This window comes from Sus scrofa, chromosome 14 (genome assembly GCF_000003025.6).
Source record: "Sus scrofa isolate TJ Tabasco breed Duroc chromosome 14, Sscrofa11.1, whole genome shotgun sequence".
Taxonomy (NCBI): Eukaryota; Metazoa; Chordata; class Mammalia; order Artiodactyla; family Suidae; genus Sus; species Sus scrofa.
Window position 1 is genome coordinate 46,670,223 of NC_010456.5, and position 19,626 is coordinate 46,689,848.

The following is a 19,626-nucleotide window of genomic DNA, read 5'->3' on the forward strand; positions in this document are numbered from 1 at the left end:
CTGCAAGGGAGCTAACCTTTCGACAGTTTTTATGGCAAATGCTGGGGCAGCTTGTGGGCTAATTAGAAGAAGCCCTGATAAGTGAACTTAGGGTCCATGGGTTCTCTTTCGTCTTCCGTGGAGCTGACAATGGATTAGCCTTCCTTGTGTGGCTGATAATCCTGTCCCCTGGCATCTATGAAATGGGATGTCACATCTCTGCCAGCTCCTGTAGGTTTGAGTCTTCTCTGTAAAGCTGAAGTTTTTCTGTGGGTTCTAATTCTCAGGCTTGTCACATACGGCAGCCAAATTTGGTTCTCTTTCTTCCAGAAAGTTGGCCTTCTCTGGCTGGGGCCTTTTCATGTGATGTGGCTGGTTTTCTACTCATCCTGCGTGGTTGTAGCATCCAGGACAAGGGATTCAATTGGTGGCCATGTGGCCCAAAGAGAGCAGTAGGAGAAATGCAATCACATTTCTCCACCAGAGAAATGTCTTGAAAGGCCACCAGAGGCAAAAAGACAAATGGCAGTTTTAGGGTTATGATTCTAAGACTGGCCTGTCATAAGATGTTGTGGACGCTATTCATCACGCTTCCCTGGTTAATAGACCCCGACCAGCCGTGTGGGTTATTGGTGCCAGTTGCTTCCTACAACAGAAAAGTGCTGCATGCGTTCCAGCTACGTTCCTGCTGCGGAGTGTAAGTGCTTAGTGCTATTTACTTAAAACATTCTAGGTTGATGAATGACGAGCACTTCACTCTGGGTAAAGCTCATAAATTCAGCCCCTACAAAAAATAACAAGCTGACAGCACTTAGTCCTGTTTTTAGAGTTCATACACATCTATCTCTGATAGAGGCACAGTATATATCTCTGAAATAGCACCGCAGCCCATCAAGTAATGCAAGAGCACAGCCATGGAGCAAGACGCCCTGCACTTCCACTGCCATTAGCCCTGCACTTGAAGGGCATCTTGAGGACAAGGCCTGCCAAGTGGGAGCCCAGATCTCTGCTCCTTCAGCAAATCGCCCTTCTCCCTCCCTCCACCACTCCTTTGTGTCTGCGGGATGAGCCCCTGCCTCTCGCCTCTCTCCTCACTAGACTGAAGGGTGGGTAGTAGGGTAGGTGGGGCAGCTGGGCAGCTGGCCAGGGGGAAGGAGATGGGGTTAAGTGACCATTTCGTCAGAACTGAGAGCAGTTCTCTCCTTGGCAATCTGTTCAGGAAAAATGACAACCCCCCCAAAAAGGCCTGTAAGTAACCCAAGTGCAAAGCCTGCAAGGCTTATGTGCTATCAGGTGTCAGAAGAGGAAATATTTTAATAAAAAAATAAACACAAGATTCATCCCACCAGTTGTGGCTCCTTAGGGACTCGGCAGGTCTTGTCAGGGGATTCCTGGCCCCAGAACCAGTGACTGAGCCACCCAGCCCCCGATCAGCCTCAGAGGGCATGAGCTGTCACACACATTGGGCCGCAGCCGCGCACTAGTACTGCATTGAACATTCAGTACTGCAGATAGGATAATTACGCTGCTTGTCAGATACCAGAAAAGTGCAAAGAACGTTCCTTCACTTTGCAACAGCTTGGATCCAAGCAGCAGACATGCTGTTCCCTCCTGCTGGCATGACCTCCCTTCCTTCACCCCCTTCACCAGAGGACCAACTACGGCCTGGCTTTCAAGACTCAGCTCAGACAGCATTTCCCCTGGGAAGCCCCTCGCCCCACGGACCCCCAGGCCTGAGCAGTGTTCCCTCAGCCCTCTGTTCTGTGATCATGTGCCAGGCTGCACTTTCCTTATCCATTGATCTGTCTTTCCCATCAGCCATGAATAGGGACAGTGTCTTGTCCTGGATTCATCATCTATCTCTGGTGCTGAGTGCAGTGACTAGGACATGGTGGGTGCTCAATAAATGTTTGTCAAGTGAGTGATGGCATGGTTAGCATGATGAGAATGGATGGTGTCCTTTCTGATCCATCATCCATCATAAGTGGAGTAGAACATGACTGGAGGCTTTAAATGAAGCCACTTGAGAATATAAGGCGAGGAGGTGGGGTTAGAATGAATAATAACCACCCTTTATTGAGTATTTACTGTGGCACCTTCTTAGGCTTTTTAAATGTATCAGTGCACTTAATCCTGAGATCAATCTGCTAAGACAGGTTCTGTTTATTATCCCCGTTGCAAAGCACAAGGAAGTTCAATAACTTGCCCAAGGTCACACAGTGGCAGCTCTGAGATTCATACTGATGTTGGATAACCATTGTGTCTCTCTGCCTTTTTGACTGGTTCCTGGAAAGAATTAAGCCCTAATCTCCTGAGGCATCCATATACATCTTATGTAATGATTTAACTTCTCTCCTGAATATCAAGAATGTACTAGCTATGCTCCATCCTTGAGAAAAAAGAGAAGACAGCCACTCAGATGACTCTCTGTGGCTCACATGAGAGAGGCAGAGTTAGGTGACAAAGGATTGGTTTTAGATGGTAGTTGGAAGCACAAGTAAGTGTTCCTCAGTCTCTGTTCTCCAGCCAAGCTGAGCTACAGTACTTTCATTTCCTACAAGGACCGTCTAAGCTTTTTTGCCTCTAGACCATTGCACATGCCCTTCCCTCTGTCTGTAACACACTTCCCTGCTCACTCCTTCCCCAAGCACAGTCTTCACTTTGTTTCTCTTCCTCACCAGTTCAGATTTCATTTCCCACCCCTCCAAGACAGAGGGTACCTTCATGGGGGTCCCTTCCAGCTCCCCGCCATGTCCCTGCTGTGGCACTCACATGCTGACAGCCACACTCAGAGTTGACATGTGGGGTGGGGGTGAGGGAGTGGTTAACTGTTCCCAAATGTTCATGCCCTGGGTGGAGACTGTCTTGTCTCTTCACCCCTTTCCCCCTGTACCTTGGCTGGTGCTCGGATACTGTGTTTGCTAAATGTTTGTGGAAGGAGTGGATGAATGAGGGTTAACTCTGCTTTAGGCTTTTAAGTCTTAGGTTTTTGAAGTGGTCAAGCCTGTTCTGTTGCACGGCCATTGTTTGCCACATCTTGGGTGTGCACTCGGCCAACACAGTGGGGAGGAGAGAGGTGACCGTCCTGAAACACCTAAGGTCCAGGGAGATGCTCAGACGGTCACATCACTTTCCTGTGTCAGCACAACGCAGTGGACCCATGATGAAGCTGGAGACGAGGTGGGGAGTCAGCAACACCAGGGAAGCCCCAGCGCGACCCAAGACCTCCCCTCCAACCACCGGGGGCAGCTGTGACCCATGGTTCTTGTTTGTGAAGAAGTAGAAACTCAAATTAGCAAGACTAAGCAAGCCTCATAACATTTGGGGAAGGCATGTTACCCACCTGATGTGGGTAACAACACACTGGAGGTTAGATTTCACCCAGGAGAAAAGCTTCTTAATGACTTAAAAATGGAACACTTTACTTTATAAATAGACTTCAAGTCAAATGCATTTAGGACATCTCTACCTAGTTTCCTCAAGCACCTTAACTCACTTTGTCCAGAACTTAATCACTCCTCTGTTTCCCACGAAACATGCTGTTTCTGCTGCTCCTGCATCCCACCCCTCCTTTACTGGAACCACCTGTTAGGTCTCGGTGTTTCTCTTGATGCTTTAATATCAGCCCCTCAGGCGTTCAGACACCAGCTCTGGCTCTGCCTCCTTGCCAGTTCTCAGGCTTTCTCTCCTTCCCACTGCCTTCGTCAAGGCAGGCGCTGGCCTCCCCTCTGCCCTTCTTGATTCCAGGCTCCTTTCCTCCAGCCCACTCTTCACCTTCTTGTCAGCACACATTCTAGAATGCAGGTCTGATCCCATTCTTCCTCTGCCTACCTGTCTTTGGAGACTTCTTGGTCTCATCCCCACCTGCCCCCTGAGTTCTGCCTGTTTCACCTCTGCCAGATGACATGCAGTTCCCTGTAGAGATCATAGGGGTTTGTTTTCAGACTTATTTCCTTTCCTTCTTTATCTAATTCTTCTCCTTTTAAACATTTTTATGCTTTTTTTTTTTTTTTTTTTTTTTTTGGCCTCACCCACAGCATATGAAAGTTCCTGGGCCAGGGACTGAACCTGTGCCATAGCAATGACAACGCCAGATCCTCCTGAGAGAAGCGTGGTTCCAGCGTTTCTCATCCTTAGTGTCTGACATTGCTAGGCACATAGGATGTGGTCTGTGATGCTTCTTGAAAGATTAGATGAGAGGAAGCTGGGGCTTTGATTTGCACTGAGCTATAAAGGAGCAATATCTGGCTCTTCTGAGAATGGGCTTTATTTTAGGGTGGGAGAAGAGTGTTAAGACATGGGTTACTTACTAGAAAAAGTGTCTGGAGAGTGCTGGCGGGGAGCAAGCAAAAGGAACCCCACAGAGCAGGACAAGAAGCTGTTAGGGAATTGGGGGTCACCTACATTAAACCACCCAGAAAAAGGCCAGCGTCTGCTGGAGCAGGCTGCCAAAGAGTCTGTGGCTCTGTTCCCTTATTTGTGCAAGAAGGGGACAGGTCTACAGTAGGTAATTAATTACTCAGACTCATTTCAATTTGACATCCTACAATTCTTAGAGTCGGAGTTGAAAATCTAAGCCAGGCAGTCTGAATTGGTATGAAAAATTTTCCCCCTCTCTCCACTTCATTGCAAGCTCCGTGGGAACAAAGACTTTGTCTCTGCCTTCAACAGAGATAGTTTTGCATCTTAGAAACAAAGAAAAAGAAAGGGATATGGGAAAATGGCATCAATACATTATTAGGTTTGAGAATTTAAGCTCCCAAGTCAGGAAGTGCACTCAGCATTCTCCTGGCAGCTTTCGTTAGATGCGCCACACACCTTCCTGCAGACAGCCCCTTGGTGCCAGAGCCTGCCCGCCAGGCCTGGCTGTGAGTTATGGCATTTTGGGGATCGTTACCTTGATCTTCTTGGCCCTTGGGTATTTAACTTCTCCAAGTTAATGTCTGCTCTTAAGTGTTACATTATCTTGTCGCAAGGTAGTCATTTATAATTTATATACTTATGTACTGGCTTAAAATAGAAACAAGAGGGTAATCAGCATCTTGAAGCTTCTAGTTTTCCAAAATAACATTTCTTCAGTGAAGTCTGCCTGAAGGAATTAGAACCTGCTGTGAATTAAAAAACCCTCTGTCCTAGTGTCAGACTGGGAACCAGGTATGCCAACAAGCATGATTAAGCCGTACAAACGGGGGAGGAGACCATCTTTTTAAATAAAACATTTTATTTTACTGAGAATTACTTCTTCCACACCACACTTCTTTGTAGTATTCCTGGGGGTCCCACTGAAATCATAGGGAGGGGATGGGGACAGAGCTGGAGGCCCCAGTGGAGGACAGACGCCAGTCCATCCCTCCACTCCTTGTCGGCTGTGGTCTGGGTGTCCGTCCATGCAGGCTGCCCCTTTACTCTTTGACTGTAAATCCGGAGAAGGGATGGGCTTTTTGGTTGAGTTCTTCACAGAGAACACACCATCCATTCACACATATTAAAAATAGAAGGCCTGCTTGAAAAATGCCTCTGTAGAATCAGGGTTTAGCAGAAACCAATCAGATTTTAGAGGTCTTACTTATTTTTCCTTCTTGCTTTTATAAGAAGTCTCCAAACCCTAGAATTTTCCCCAGTTCTTTCTCATTATGCATCTTCCATGTGCCAGGATCTTTGGTGGAGATTTCTTTTTGGGGGGTGTGTGTGTGGAGATATCTAATGAGGGCACTAGAAGGACAGATGCCTCTGCAGTGGGGAGGGGGTCTTGCTTTTCTGGTGTCTGGCAACCTTGTTTTTTTTCTTTTTTCTTTTTCTTTTTTCTTTTTTTTTTTTTTGTCTTTTGTCTTATTAGGGCTGCACCCGAGGCATATGGAGGTTCCCAGGCTAGGGGTCTAATCGGAGCTGTAGCTGCCAGCCTTCGTCACAGCCACAGCAACGCCAGATCCGAGCCGTGTCTTTGACCTATACCACAGTTCACTGCAATGCTGGATCCTTAACCCACTGAGTGAGTTCAGGGATCGAACCCACAACCTCATGGTTCCTAGTCAGATTCATTTCCACTCTGCTACGACAGAACTCCTCGAAACCTCGTGTTTGAAGCCCAAGATTATTCTCACTCTGACCACCATCTCTGTGATGTGTTTTGTGCTGATCCTTGTACCCAGGTGTCCACTTGAATATCCACCTGATACTTGGGAGCCACTAAGGTCAGGGTGAGCAGCCACCCAGGGGTGTTATGGGAACATCCTGGGTGATTTAACTTAAAGCCACAAGGTGGCAATATTTACTCAGCTGCTGGGTATTTTTCTTCCCCTATTAAGATGTTGATCCTGCTTTTCTAGCCACAAGATTGATTAAGAGGGTTCTGCAGCCATTGCTTCAGGTCCTTTTGAGAGTGAGATTCTAGGATTAGCACATTGCACTATATTCATACCTATTTGTCCCCTGGGTTTCAATACAGAAGTTTGAAATTGCTCTGTGTGATTATGGGTGAGGTGCCTCCCCTCTGGCCTCAAGTTATACATTGTGATAGGGAGGAGAGACCATGATTGGGCTGGCTGTCCTCTAATGGTTCTTTGCCCCCATGATTTGTGGCTTTGGTTACAACTTCCTCTCCTATATTCTTTTTTTAAAGAATCTGGTAAAACTAGTCTTTACATTTTATTTTATTTATTTTTTGACTGCACCCTGGCCAGGGATCGAACCTGAGCTGCAGTTGTGGTTTGTGCCACAGCTGCAGCAACACCGGATCCTTAACCCACTGTGCCACAAGGGAATTCCCTAGTCTTTACATTTTAAAAAGCTAGCCTTTTATCAATGAACAGAGTCATGATTAAAAAGAAAATCAGGCGTTCCCGTCGTGGCTCAGTGACGAACGAATCCAACTAGGAGTCATGAGGTTTCAGGTTTGATCCCTGGCCTCGTTCAGTGGGTCAAAGATCCTGCGTTGCTGTGAGCTGTGGTGTAGGTCTTGGATGCAGCTCGGATCCCGAGTTGTTGTGGCTGTGGCGTAGGCCAGTGGCTACAGCTCCGATTCGACCCCTAGCCTGGGAACCTCCATATGCCGCAGGTTTGGCCCTAGAAAAAGACAAAAAAAAAAGAAAAAAAAAATCAACAACAAAATCTCGAGGAAATGAATGTCCCTAGAAGCTAACCCTGGGTTAACTGGAGAAGCTCGACTCTCGTAAAAGCGGATGCTATTTACCGGCTTTCCTAAATTAGCAGCATTGGGGATATTACAATCCGTAAGGAACCGTCCAAGGGAGGTATTGTGTATGCTCTGCCGTGATTAAGCCATTAAGCTCTAATTGGTATTTTCCCACTCATGGTTTTGTGTAGGAAGCTTTAGCATTATTTAGGAATTCTGTGCTCATCAGCCATCTTAGTGTCATCCCCACGTTTTTGGAACCTGGGCAGGTGGTGGGGGGTGCAGAGAAAAGGTTTTTTTGTGAGTGGATTACGACTTGGGCTCAGCTGTCCTTTCCTGTGGGTTTATTTCCTTGCAGATGAAGTGGAAGGGGAAGGACCTCTTTGACTTGGTGTGCCGGACCCTGGGGCTTCGGGAAACCTGGTTCTTTGGCCTGCAGTACACGATCAAGGACACCGTGGCCTGGCTCAAGATGGACAAGAAGGTGGGGCTGGACCCTGATGACAGTCATGGGGCTGCCGTGGGCTCTGGTTTTCCCCTGGCTGTGGGTCTCACTTCGTGCTTGCCATGGGGCGTTACGGGGACATAGCAGAGAGGGCCAAGTGGCAGCAGAAGTCATGTGGGACCCACCACCGAGGATGCCTCACCTCTTGCTCCTCATGGGCTCCCCTGGGCCCGAAGAGCCACCCAGGATTGACCTGTCACCATCCCAGGCTTCTTCACTCCTTGTCACCAGGCTGATTGCTTCAGGCTTTATGCTATTCCATCGACTGAGCCACGAGTCAGGCTTTATGAATAAAAGTTAACCATGTATTCTTTTTTTTTTTTTTTTTTTTTACGATTTATGTCTTTGAAAGATTTTCTTGAGGCTCATGTTCTTTAGGGGATTTTTCTTAAGAAACGCCACAACCCAATTCAATTTACTCATTCATGTGACTTAAGGAATAAAGAGGGCCCTGGTCCCTGCAGTGAGGGAAGAATGTTTTGTTCTCATGGTTTTCTGGGGCCTCTGAGGCCTGGTGGACAAGTCTGGACTCCCAGCAGCTCTGATGTGGCTTAGAGATGGATATTGCCTCTCAGAACTGCCCTTTGCAGGGGTTCATCTGTGCACACAAAGACACTCTCACCTGCTTACCTGCCTACCTAGTCATGAAGATGCTGAGATCAGGGCCATGTATTTGTCAGTAACTCCTAAGAGACCCCTGAATCTCAGAGTAAGTCAGTGTCCTAATCTTACTCCAAGGGAGTTCCCGTCGTGGCTCAGCAGTTAACAAACCTGACTAGTATCCATGAGGATGTGAGTTCGATCCCCAACCTCACTTAGTGGGTTAAGGATCCGGCATTGCTCTGAGCTGTGGTGTAGGTCACAGACGCAGCTTGGATCCCACGTTGCTCCAGCTGTGGTGTAGGCCAGCGTACAGATCCAATTCAACTCCTACCTTGGGAGCTTCCATATGGCACGGGTGCGATCCTAAAAAGACCAAAAAAAAAAACCTAATCTTACTCCAGATTATCCCCTGCAACTGCCTACCGATTATATTATCTACTCCTTGGCACGATAACAAGTGAAAGCCTCCATCTTTTACCATTTGACTCTACACTCAAAGTGTTCAGATTGTGTTTACATATGTGCACAGCAATCTGCGTCTTCAAGTTGGGGTCCCTGCTGGGTATAAGTTTCACGTGGTAATTCCCAGGTGCCACTGTGTACCACTGTTAGCAGGAGCATCCCAGATCAGGTTTATTTTGAACCTCTTGGGTGCTGCGACCTGGAATTTGGGCAGGAGCACCTGGAGAGATATCTACCAGACAGCAAAAACCTTCAGTATCTTTTTGTGACTCTTGGCAAAGTAAATTTTAAATCATACCTGAGTTTTGGCCAAATGGATATTAGATGGAGGGCACTGGGAGCCATGGAGCCTGCTGCTCAGAGGAAATAAATTATGACACATGTTAATGGAGCCTTGTAGCCTGTCACATGGCATGTTTATGTCCTGAGATGAAATTCATTCTGGAGAGCAGATGGTTCAAGCTTTCCAGTGGGTGGATGAAATTGTTAGAAGATTAAAGGCAGCGTGGTTTACTGGCTGTGCTCAAGTATTTCATGGGGCATCTCTAGAGGTTCCTTGAAACAAAGGCTTGCCACGATGGACATGTTTCACTTCTTCTGCCGCTCATTTAATTTCAGATGCTTTCAGAAAGATCCAGTTCATCATGTCTAAACTCCTTCCAACATGGACCTAAATGTTGGAGGTAGGCAGCAAGGCAAAAGAATAAAGCAAGATTCCTCTACTTGAGAAAATTAAAAAACCTTCAGGTTACCGTAAAGGATAGTGCCGAAGACCTTTGAGTTATAGATTTCTAATTTTTAGCTATCTCTATGGCCTTGGAAACATTTGTGTCTTAATAGTCTTAGCTCTACTCACTACGGGGGATATTGATTAATATGGTTCAGAAATATGTGAAGTGAATATTACCTCCTATTGTAGATGGCTTTGTAAATGCTTTAAATTGTAGAATCACAACCTTTGGGAAATGGGATGAATTTAGAAGGGAGAAAAATATTTATACACTCCTACAGAAGATTCTCTGATGGTGGCCTAGGAGGGAGAGGGGCCCAACCTAGCTTTTTTTCTTTTGCGCTGCAATTCTGTAGGTGCTGGATCATGATGTTTCAAAGGAAGAACCAGTCACCTTTCACTTCCTGGCCAAATTTTATCCTGAGAATGCTGAGGAGGAGCTGGTTCAGGAGATCACGCAACACCTATTCTTCTTGCAGGTACACTTTCCATGCTACCCCCTGTTGTTGAGAACACTCCCCAGGCGAGGCAGCCTAGACCAGCCCCTGGAACTTGGCCACAAATGCCTCCACATTGCAAAAGTGTCCTGCCTATGGAAAACCAGTCCCTTTGGTTCTGTAATAGAAAACAATCTTCAGAACAGAGCTGTACTTGCATGATGAGAATTGGTGTCAGATGAAATTGCAGAAGTGTGATGGCAAAAGAATGGATACAAGTAGCTCCTTAACTGGAAGCCTCTTTGAAGATGGATTCTGTTTTCTCCTCACTGACTTACCAGTTCTCAAGAGTTGCACAGGAGGTCTAAAAAGAGTCTTACAAAGAGTAGTTTCTCCAAAAGTTTCAAAATCTGCTCTTGTTAAGGCAGGGCTTCAGAACTCCACTGACAACCAGTAAATCCCAAACACATGGCACTTTAAACATCATGTTTCATGCTACTCTTTTCTGTCATTGTCTTATTTTCCACTTCCTCACTCATTAGGTGATGGGCCCTTTTAAGGCAAGGCTCGTTGAGTGCACAGTAGGCATCTTGTAAGTAGACTGAAGAAATTAGGAGCTCCATAATTATAGATTCAGAGACAGCTAGTTGACCATCTGGGCGGTCCAGCCAGGGGGTTTGGGGAGGATGAGACCCCTGCTTGGTCAGAGTGCTTCCTCACTTTTCATGGTTAGTTATGGTGATTGGTGCTAGAATGGCTGGTATGTCTGCCCTCAAGTGACCAGGAGACCCCAGCAGGGGTGTTAATTGCATGATTTCCCAGAAGTAGATGCATAGGCTATCATCTAGTCCTCCTATAATTAGCTCAAGCCTCAGATTATTGCTTTCAGTAGATACTAAGTTAAATGTAATAACCACCCCTAACAATTTCTCTTTGAAAAAAAAAAAAGTGTATGTGTATGTGGGAGCTCCCGTCATGGCACAGCAGAAACAAATCCGACTAGGAACCATGAGGTTGAGGGTTCAATCCCTGGCCTTGCGGATTAAGGATCTGGCGTCACTGTGAGCTGTGGTATAGGTCGCAGACGCAGCTCGGATCTGGCATGGCTGTGGCTGTGGCGTAGGCCCGCAGCTGTAGCTCTAAGTAGATCCCTAGCCTGGGAATCTCCATATGCCATTGGTACGGCCCTAAAAAGACCAAAAAAAAAGAGAGAGAGAAAAAAGAAAAGTGTGTGTGTGTATAGATCCCCTCTCCCACATGTTACTGTCAGAGGGAAGCCCTTTCAGATTTTCTGGAATGCAGCTTAAAGACCAAAGGATTGGAAAGTTGCCCTGCTTTGAGTGAAACCACAAAATGACCCTCTCAGCCCCAGAACGTCCAAGTGTTATAGAGATGGCTTTCTTCTAAGTGCTTGGAAGCGGTGCCCCTTCCCCATTTGACTTTGGCTTAATTTTCCCCTACTGAAATGCTGGAGCGCTTTCACAGCTGAGCAAGGCAAAATTTACCACTTTTATGAATCCGATGACTGTTGACACCTGTGAAAAAAGAGTTGGCTTTCCTGTTGTGTTGATTTCAACATGCCCCCATTTTGGAAGGCTCTCTTGCCTCTATGTCTGCAACATCACCCACTGCACCATCCTAAGAAATTAAACGCAATGAGATATGTTAACTCAACATTAAGGCTGAAGAATGATGTTTCTCGGACTTCACATGGACTTAAAGGTTTAATCAATCAAACTTTATGGCTTCCTTTTTCCTTAGAGCAGGCGTATTGAAAGTGATGGGTTTTTTTCTGCAGTCATAACTCAGTGGCCTCTCTGACTTTTGTCCTGTGCTAAGATTTAAAAGCAGACTCCATTTCCTCTGGGTCTGCATGTGCTCAGCAGGAGCCAAGGCTGCAGTCCACTAGAGCTGCTCCTGACATTTCCTGAGTTCACAGCTCTCCTCTGTCTCAACCCAGATGTCAGTCTCTGTTTTTACCATGAAGATTGTTTTTTTCTCTTCAGCATTTGAGCACAAATAGAAGAGATAAGGGTTTTTTTATGCATAGCCATCTTACCAATCACTTCTTAGGGACTGAAATCCCAACCTGTCAGCAGCAATTAAAAAAAAAAAAAATTGTCGGAGTTCCTTCTGTGGCTCAGTGGTAACAAACCTAACTAGTATCCACAAGAATGGGGTTTTGATCCCTGGCCCCACTCAGCGGGTTAAGGATCCAGCATTGCCGTAAGCTGTGGTGTAGGTTGCAGGCGAGGTTCAGATCCCATGTTGCTGTGGCTCTGGCTTAGGCTGGCAGCTATAGCTCCGATTCGACACCTAGCCTGGGAACTTCCTTATGCTGGGGGTGTGGCCCTGGAAAAAAAAAGAAAATCTGTCCCCTTTTGCAGAAAATCATTAACAGCCTGCTTGGCAGGCCTCATTAGGACACCCTGCAGCCATCTGCTGTGACCAGCCCGCACGGCTCCCTTCCGAACACCCAGTATCATGTCTCCCCTGTTGCCCCTTGCAGGTAAAGAAGCAGATTTTAGATGAAAAGATCTACTGCCCTCCCGAGGCTTCGGTGCTCCTGGCTTCTTACGCCGTGCAGGCCAAGGTAGGCTCAAAGAAGAAAAAGGTATCCTTCCTGGGCATCACTGCTTGTCACGGGATCTGTTTCTTTGGATTTTCTAGGCTTCAGGGAGACTTTCCCCAGAAAGTGGGATGCCAGTGGACTTGGGTAGCAGGGGAACTCTTGCTGTCCCACATCCGTGAAATCTTAAGAGAGAGTGTGGGTACAAATAAGTGGACAGCTTGATGAATTTTCTCTCTCATCTCAATCTGTATGTGTAGTTAATGACATTCACCAGAGCAACTTCTTTTTTTACTAACCAGGAAAAATGATTTATTGTCTTCAGTTTCGGCCAAACATGGCCTTTAGGTCTAAAAGGCCCTGGTCCTCATTGCAGGCTCATCTTCTGAGGACCAGTGGCCTCATGTGTAGGGGACATGCCACTCTCTGGAGGACAACCTGCTTCACTCATCCTGACGGGCATGTTGGCAGTGCTTAGGTCGGCACTGCAGGTCCTCAGGGCCGCCCCCAGCCCAGCTAAGCTGGCTGATGGCCTGAGTCTTTCACAGAGGAGTCACTGCCAGTTGGGATCAGCAGGAGAGGGAAACCATGAGTCTTGTGTTTCTGTCCTCTCTGATATTTGTTTTTTGGCCATGGCATGCACCAGCTTGACATGGGATTTCAGTTCCCAGACCAGAGAGTGAACTGAGTCCTAACTGCTAGGCCACCAGGGAACTCCCTCTTCTCTGATTTTATAAGATGAACCACAGAGTCTGCCCAGGTTGCTTCATGCCCCTCAGATTTCCCACTTTAGTCACATGCCACTTTCTCCTGGTCCCTCTGACCGCAGCCTTTCACCGCAGCATGAGCAGATGCCCTCGTAAATGGGATACCTTGGTTACTTTTGTGATTTTGCATAATATTTTCAGTTGTTGTTTTCCTTTTGAGTTAGCGGTATCTGCAAAGCTGTTTTCCTGTAATGTGAAGTAAATTAATAAGATCCTCTTAACTTCTTAGCCTAATTTTTGGGGGTAGCTTAATATAATTTCAGATCAAAGCCAGGAAGTCACTGGCCTTATCGTTTGGAGGAAAAAAGGGCCTGTGCCTACTTGTCAGACTAATAGAAGCACCAGGGTCATTTGATGACTAGTCTAATATTTATTTGCTGAGTGTTCATAGACCTGAGGGGAGGTTGATGACTCAGTCACTGATAAAGACACTGAAGCAGGTGTCTGCCCTCAGTGATTTGCCCAAGGTCATTCAGGCAATTTTAGGTAAAGCTAAGGGCAGAATTCATGGCTTTGGGATTGCATTTTGTGCCTTCCCTATTCCACTGCTCTGACAAATGAGTAATTGAGAAAACAGAAAATGGGCCTTGATTCAACTAAAACATATGCTTCCTTTTATGCTTTGATTAAGAATATTAATAACAGGAAAAATGTGTCCTTTCAATCAGTATCACTCTGACAGTGATGAAGCAGTCGTTGTCACTTTCATTAAATCTGAGCACTTCCTGGCCCGGAACCGAGTTCCTCTCTAGCACGCCTTCTCCCCAGCTGAGAGGAGGCCCAGGCTCTCAAGGATACCACCTCTCTCTGAAGGACTGGGGTCTCAAAGGCTCCATTTTCTCTGTGTAAATTTGGGGCCACGAATTCAAAAGCCACCTTTAGAAAAAAATAACTTCAGGGAACTAGCAGATGTTTGCTTAAATGGATTTCACTGTAGGAAAGCCCTACTAATTTGGATCCTACTAATTTAGAGATGAAAGTGGTTCACAGACAGCATATGTGCTTCATATGGAGGAGCGTGTTCTGTTTTTCCCAGTGTAAATTATCAGGCTTGTACAAATAAAGGTAATCTACGGCTTCAAGTCTGCATTTGGGAAATTAAGAATTATTATAACCAGCTTCCAGTTTTTCTCACTGCTGGTTCGTATGAAGAGGGTGTCTCTGATTACAGTATTGACCAGATCTTACACCTATAGTGTTTTACACTTTTATAAGGTGTTATGATTATTTCTTGCCATACTCAGTGGAGTCTTTTCTGTAAACCAAGAAATTTAGGGCTCAGAAAGGATTAATAATTTGTCTAAGGTCATAATACTTGATTTAATTATTTTTAAATGGAATTTATAGCCCACTTCCTTGTTGTTTTATTTATTTTAATTTTTTTTATTTTTGGCCAGGCCCATGGCATGTGCAAGTTCGCATGCCAGGGATCGAATCCGTGCCACAGCAGCAACTGCCAGACTCTTAACCTGCTGAGCCACCAGGGAACTCCATTTTTTTCTTTTTTTCTTCCTTTTTTTTTGAATAGCCACTTCTTGAGGGACAGGGTTTTAAGCAGAACGGAACTAGAGAATGGAGTGGGGCGAGAAGCCTAGTGTCTGGATTGCCAGCTTAGCGCTTGCTCTTGCCTCCACTGGCTAGCACATGAGAGGGGTCTCTGGGTGGCACACACTACCTTTCATGAGATTCTAGACTTGCTAATGTGCTCACAACAGTCCAGACTTTTCAGCAAATTGTACTGGTTCCTTCCATTATATTCCATTTGTTTTCTTCCACAACCTTTCTGAGACTGAAAGGAACTGTAAAAGTGTGGTGGGGAAAGCAAATTGAGCTCATCAACACGTGGGATGTGATTATTCACAAATGTAGTCATTACTGTATTTCAGCTGTTCGAATGATATAGACACAGTTCATTCCAAAGCATAAAGAAACAATTACCCGCAAAGCATAAATACAAATATTAATCACATGGTTCAGTTATTCTGAACTGTATTTCTTCTCACTTGGAGTGTAAGTTATATTTGAATCAAAAATATGGGCTGGCTGGTTTGGGCCCAGTCACATGACACACCAAACCATCTTGCAATGTTTTAAGCCACCTGTTGGATTTCATATTGACAGTTTGGAATGTGTTCTTATTAAAAATGACTTTGGGAGAATGGTATGTAACTCCTCAGTCCTGCAGTGCTGGACGGCAGATTCTCAACATGCAGAGAGAAAAAGGAATAGTGGGAGAGGAGGCTTGGAACTCTTTGATGCTAATTAGGAACAGAGGGCCAAAAGGCAGTTAAGAAATTGGGTAGAGTTTTGGTAGAGTGGCAAGAGTTGAGGCTGGAGAAGTCTGCAGGGGGCCAGATCATAAAGGGTCTTAACTTTACTCTATGAGTGATGCAGAGCCAGTGAAGTGTTTGTTTGTTTATGTCTTTTTAGGGCTGCACCCACAGCATATAGAGTTCCCAGGCTAGGGGTCGAATTGGAGCTGTAGCCTCCAGCCTACGCCAGAGCCACAGCAACTTGGGATCTAAGCCGAGTCTACGACTTACACCATAGCTCATGGCAACCCCAGATCCTTAACTCACTGAGCGAGGCCAGGGATTGAACCCCGGTCCTCATGGATGCTAGTTGGGTTCATTAACGGCTAAGCCAGGACGGGAACTCCAGGGTATATACTTAGATCCTTTGGTGGCTGTCTGAAGGACAGATTGGAGTAAGACAGTTTGGAAACAGGGAGACCTGTTAGAAGGCTGTGATGGTCATCTAGCTGAGAGATTAATGGGTTTTTACACCTTGGGCAGTGGTCAGTTGGATGGGAGGAGACTGACTTTAAAATATCCAGGAAAAAAATATCCAGGAGGTAAAAATTGATATAAATGGTGTATTCTCCTGCATATCCCCCTTTTTTGGGGAGAGAGCTTATCCTTTTACAAATTGATATTTTCTCTCACTCCACATCGATTTTGAGCTGTATGACATTGTATGTGTGTAGATGTAGCTCATTGATTCTAATTGCTGCACGGTAGCTATTGATGAATAAGCCTAATTTATTTTTCCATCCTCCTTCTGAGGAGAAGGTAGGTTTAGTTGCTGCTGTTTCCCTATTATAAACAGTGCTTTACCAAGAACTCTTTTATGTGCTTCCTTGTGTACATGTGCGAAGGCTCTTCCCCTTAAGTTAGATTTTTAGAAGTGGAATTGCAGATGTATCCCCTAATACGAAAAACTCAAGTTTTTAAGAAAAAGTCAGCAGAAACATGGGTGCAAAGGGTATAAACAACAGGCACTTTACAGAATATGAGAAAGATCTATAAATACAAAAAGATGCTCAATCTCACTACCGAGCAAGAAAAAGAAAAATTAAAGCCACACTAAGGAAGCATTTCAAATCCATGAGATTGCCAAGGGTTAATAAATTGAATAGAAGCTCTGTTTGAGCTCATTTCCTTGCAGGATGGGACTGGAAATTGGCATCAGATTTATAGAGCTCTGGGTATGGTAGGGGCTGGTCAGTCAGGAGACACACCCTCCTCCAGTCCCTGAAATCCCACTTCTAGATAGCCACTCCAGAGGAAATCCTGCACAGCGCACCCTTTTCACTTAAAACTGTCAGAACATGGAGTTCCCGTCGTGGCGCAGTGGTTAACGAATCCGACTAGGAACCATGAGGTGGTGGGTTCGGTCTCTGCCCTTGCTCAGTGGGTTAACCATCCGGCGTTGCCGTGAGCTGTGGTGTACGTTGCAGACGCGGCTCGGGTCCCGAGTTGCTGTGGCTCTGGCGTAGGCTGGCAGCTACAGCTCTGATTAGACCCCTAGCCTGGGAACCTCCATATGCGAGGGAGTGGCTCACGTAAAGGCCAAAAGACAAAAAAAAAAACAAAAAACAAACAAACAAAAAAAAACCTGTCAGAATTGGTTCTTAAACTACTCAGTTTTTACGGCAGGGGGTTTGGCCATACCTGTGGCATGCAGAAGTTCCTGGGCTGGGAATCGAACCTGTGCCACAACGGTGACAACGACAAATCTTTAATCCACTTAACTACCAGGGAACTCCTAAACTACTGAGTTTAGGCGTTTTGTTTTGTTTGTTTTTCCTGTTTTGGGCCACACTTGAGGCATATGGAAGTTCCTGGGCAGAGGTCAAATTGTCAGTTTTTTAAACAGTTGAACAGTATATCATAGAAAGGAGGGACCTGGATTATTTTGCTCTTTTTGGTAGATATTTAGGTTATTCTTTCTATTATTTTTCTGTATAAGTGCGTGCAGTGAACATTCTGTTTGGACACATATGAACAGTATTTGGCTATGATAGATACCAAGAATTGGCATACATGGGTTGAAGGACAGGAACATTTAAAATTTAAATAAGGCTAAGTGAAAGATGGAGGCATGAAAGGCCGCATGTTGTGTGATTCCATTTGTATGAAATGTCCAGACCAGGCAAATTCATAAGAGACAGAAGGAAGATTGAGTGGTTGCTAGGGGACAGGAGGGGGATGAAATTAGGAGCTGCTGCTAATAGGCAAATGATTTCTTTCAGAGGTGATGGAAATACTTTGGAATTTGATGGTGGTAATGATTGTACAACACTCTGAACGTACTTTAAAAATGCTTAAATTGTTGAGTTTTATGCATGTAAATTCTATTTCAAAAATCTTTAAATAATTATGGTCAGATTACTCTCCTAGTGTCCTAATGTAGTGGTGAGAATATCTGTTTTTCTATATCCTCACCAACAGTGGATGCTATCAGCCTTTTAAATTTTTGCCACTCTGACAAAAAAAGTAGAATTTTTTAAAAAGTTTTCATTTCTCTAATTACCACTGGGGCATCTTTTTCATAGATTTATTGGCCATTCTTTTTTCTGTGAATCAAATGTTTATTATGGGAGTTCCCATCGTGGCCCAGTGGTTAACAAAGCCGACTAGGAAACATGAGGTTGCAGGTTCGATCCCTGGCCTTGCTCAGTGGGTTAAGGATCCGGCATTGCCATGAGCTGTGGTGTAGGTCGCAGACTCGGCTCAGATCCCTCGTTGCTGTGGCTCTGGCGTAGGCCGGCGGCTACAGCTCCGATTAGACCCCTAGCCTGGGAACCCCTAGAAAAGGCAAAAAGACAAAAAATATATATATATATATATATAATGATTTGCCCATTTTTTCACTGCATTGTCTTTTTTAGTTGATTTATATATTATATATATTATGGGTGTTAATCTTTTATCATTTTTTTACATGTCACACGTTAGTCCTTTTCTTTTTACGGATTGAGTGTCTTTGGTAATGACTTCACCAACCTCAGTATATACGTGTTCTTCTATATTTTGTTCTGGTGTATTTATGGATTTTCGTTTATAGGTTTAAGTCTTTAATCCATCTGGAATTTAGTGACTGGAGTATGGTAGAGATCTAACTATTCTAGATATGTATTGATTAGACTTATGTTTTGTGAAATCCTGTTCAGAGCATTTGGTCCAATTTTTCATACATATAAGCAAAGGACAGTATTTGCCTCTGTTTAAGAACAGTGGGTTAAGGATCCGGCATTGCAGTGAGCTGTGGTGTAGGCTGCAGATGCGGCTTGGATCCCGAGTTGCTGTGGCTCTGGCTTAGGCTGGCGACTACAGCTCTGATTCAACCCCTAGCCTGGGAACCTCCATATACCGCGGGAGTGGCCCAAGAAATGGCAAAAAAGACAAAACAAACAAACAAACAAACAAAAAACTGACTCTGAGAGTCCTTTAAATGGTTAATTCAGAGTTCCTGTTGTGGCTCAGCAGGTTAAGAACCTGACTAGTATCCTGGAGGATGCGGGTTTGATCTCTGGCCTCACTCAGTGGGTTAAGGATCTGCTGTTGCCATGAGGTATTGTGTAGGTCACAGATGCAGCTCAAATCTGGCATTGCTGTGGCTGAGGTGTAGGCTGTCAACTGCAGCTCTGATTCAACCCCTAGTCTGGGAACCTCCATATGCTGCAGGTGTAGCTGTAAAAAGAAAAAATGAAAATGAAAAAAAAAAATGGTGAACTTCCTTCTTAAATTTAAGTTCAATTGATTGATATGAGGAGTGGATCCAGGTTTTGTGGGGCCTAAAATTTATATGATGTAGGGGATCCTTTTAATGCAAGAACACCAAAGTATAAATATAAAGTTAGGTATAGGCCCAGACAGGTGCAAGGACCTGAAACTCAAGCCTCATTAGCTTCCCAGCAGTTCACTCCTGGTGATGTTATCAAAATGGCTCTCTACATAAAAGGACGGGATCAGCCATCTTCATCCATGCAGTGGTATGACTTTCTTTTATATTCACTCGCTGCCACAACTTAGGGATCTTCTTTTGTTTTTTAAAAAGCTATTTAAGAACAGACACACACCTCAAGGTGGCTTTAATGTTGTAAGTGGAATTAGTCCAGTGGAGAAGTTCCTTCAGCAGGGTCTTTGCTGCCTCCCTG

At 45.1% G+C, this 19,626-nt stretch overlaps 1 protein-coding gene across 4 annotated transcripts in view; it reads left to right on the plus strand.

The window, feature by feature from the left end:
- The window catches only part of NF2 (neurofibromin 2), a 72,553-nt gene that overhangs the window by 16,354 nt on the left and 36,573 nt on the right, over window positions 1-19,626 (plus strand). For all 4 annotated transcript variants that reach the window (XM_003483446.4, XM_005670787.3, XM_013983030.2 and 1 more), the window contains exons 2-4: window positions 7,470-7,595; window positions 9,768-9,890; window positions 12,358-12,441. In XM_003483446.4, the coding sequence (XP_003483494.1) occupies window positions 7,470-7,595; window positions 9,768-9,890; window positions 12,358-12,441 (333 nt within the window). The remainder of the gene's footprint in view (window positions 1-7,469; window positions 7,596-9,767; window positions 9,891-12,357; window positions 12,442-19,626) is intronic.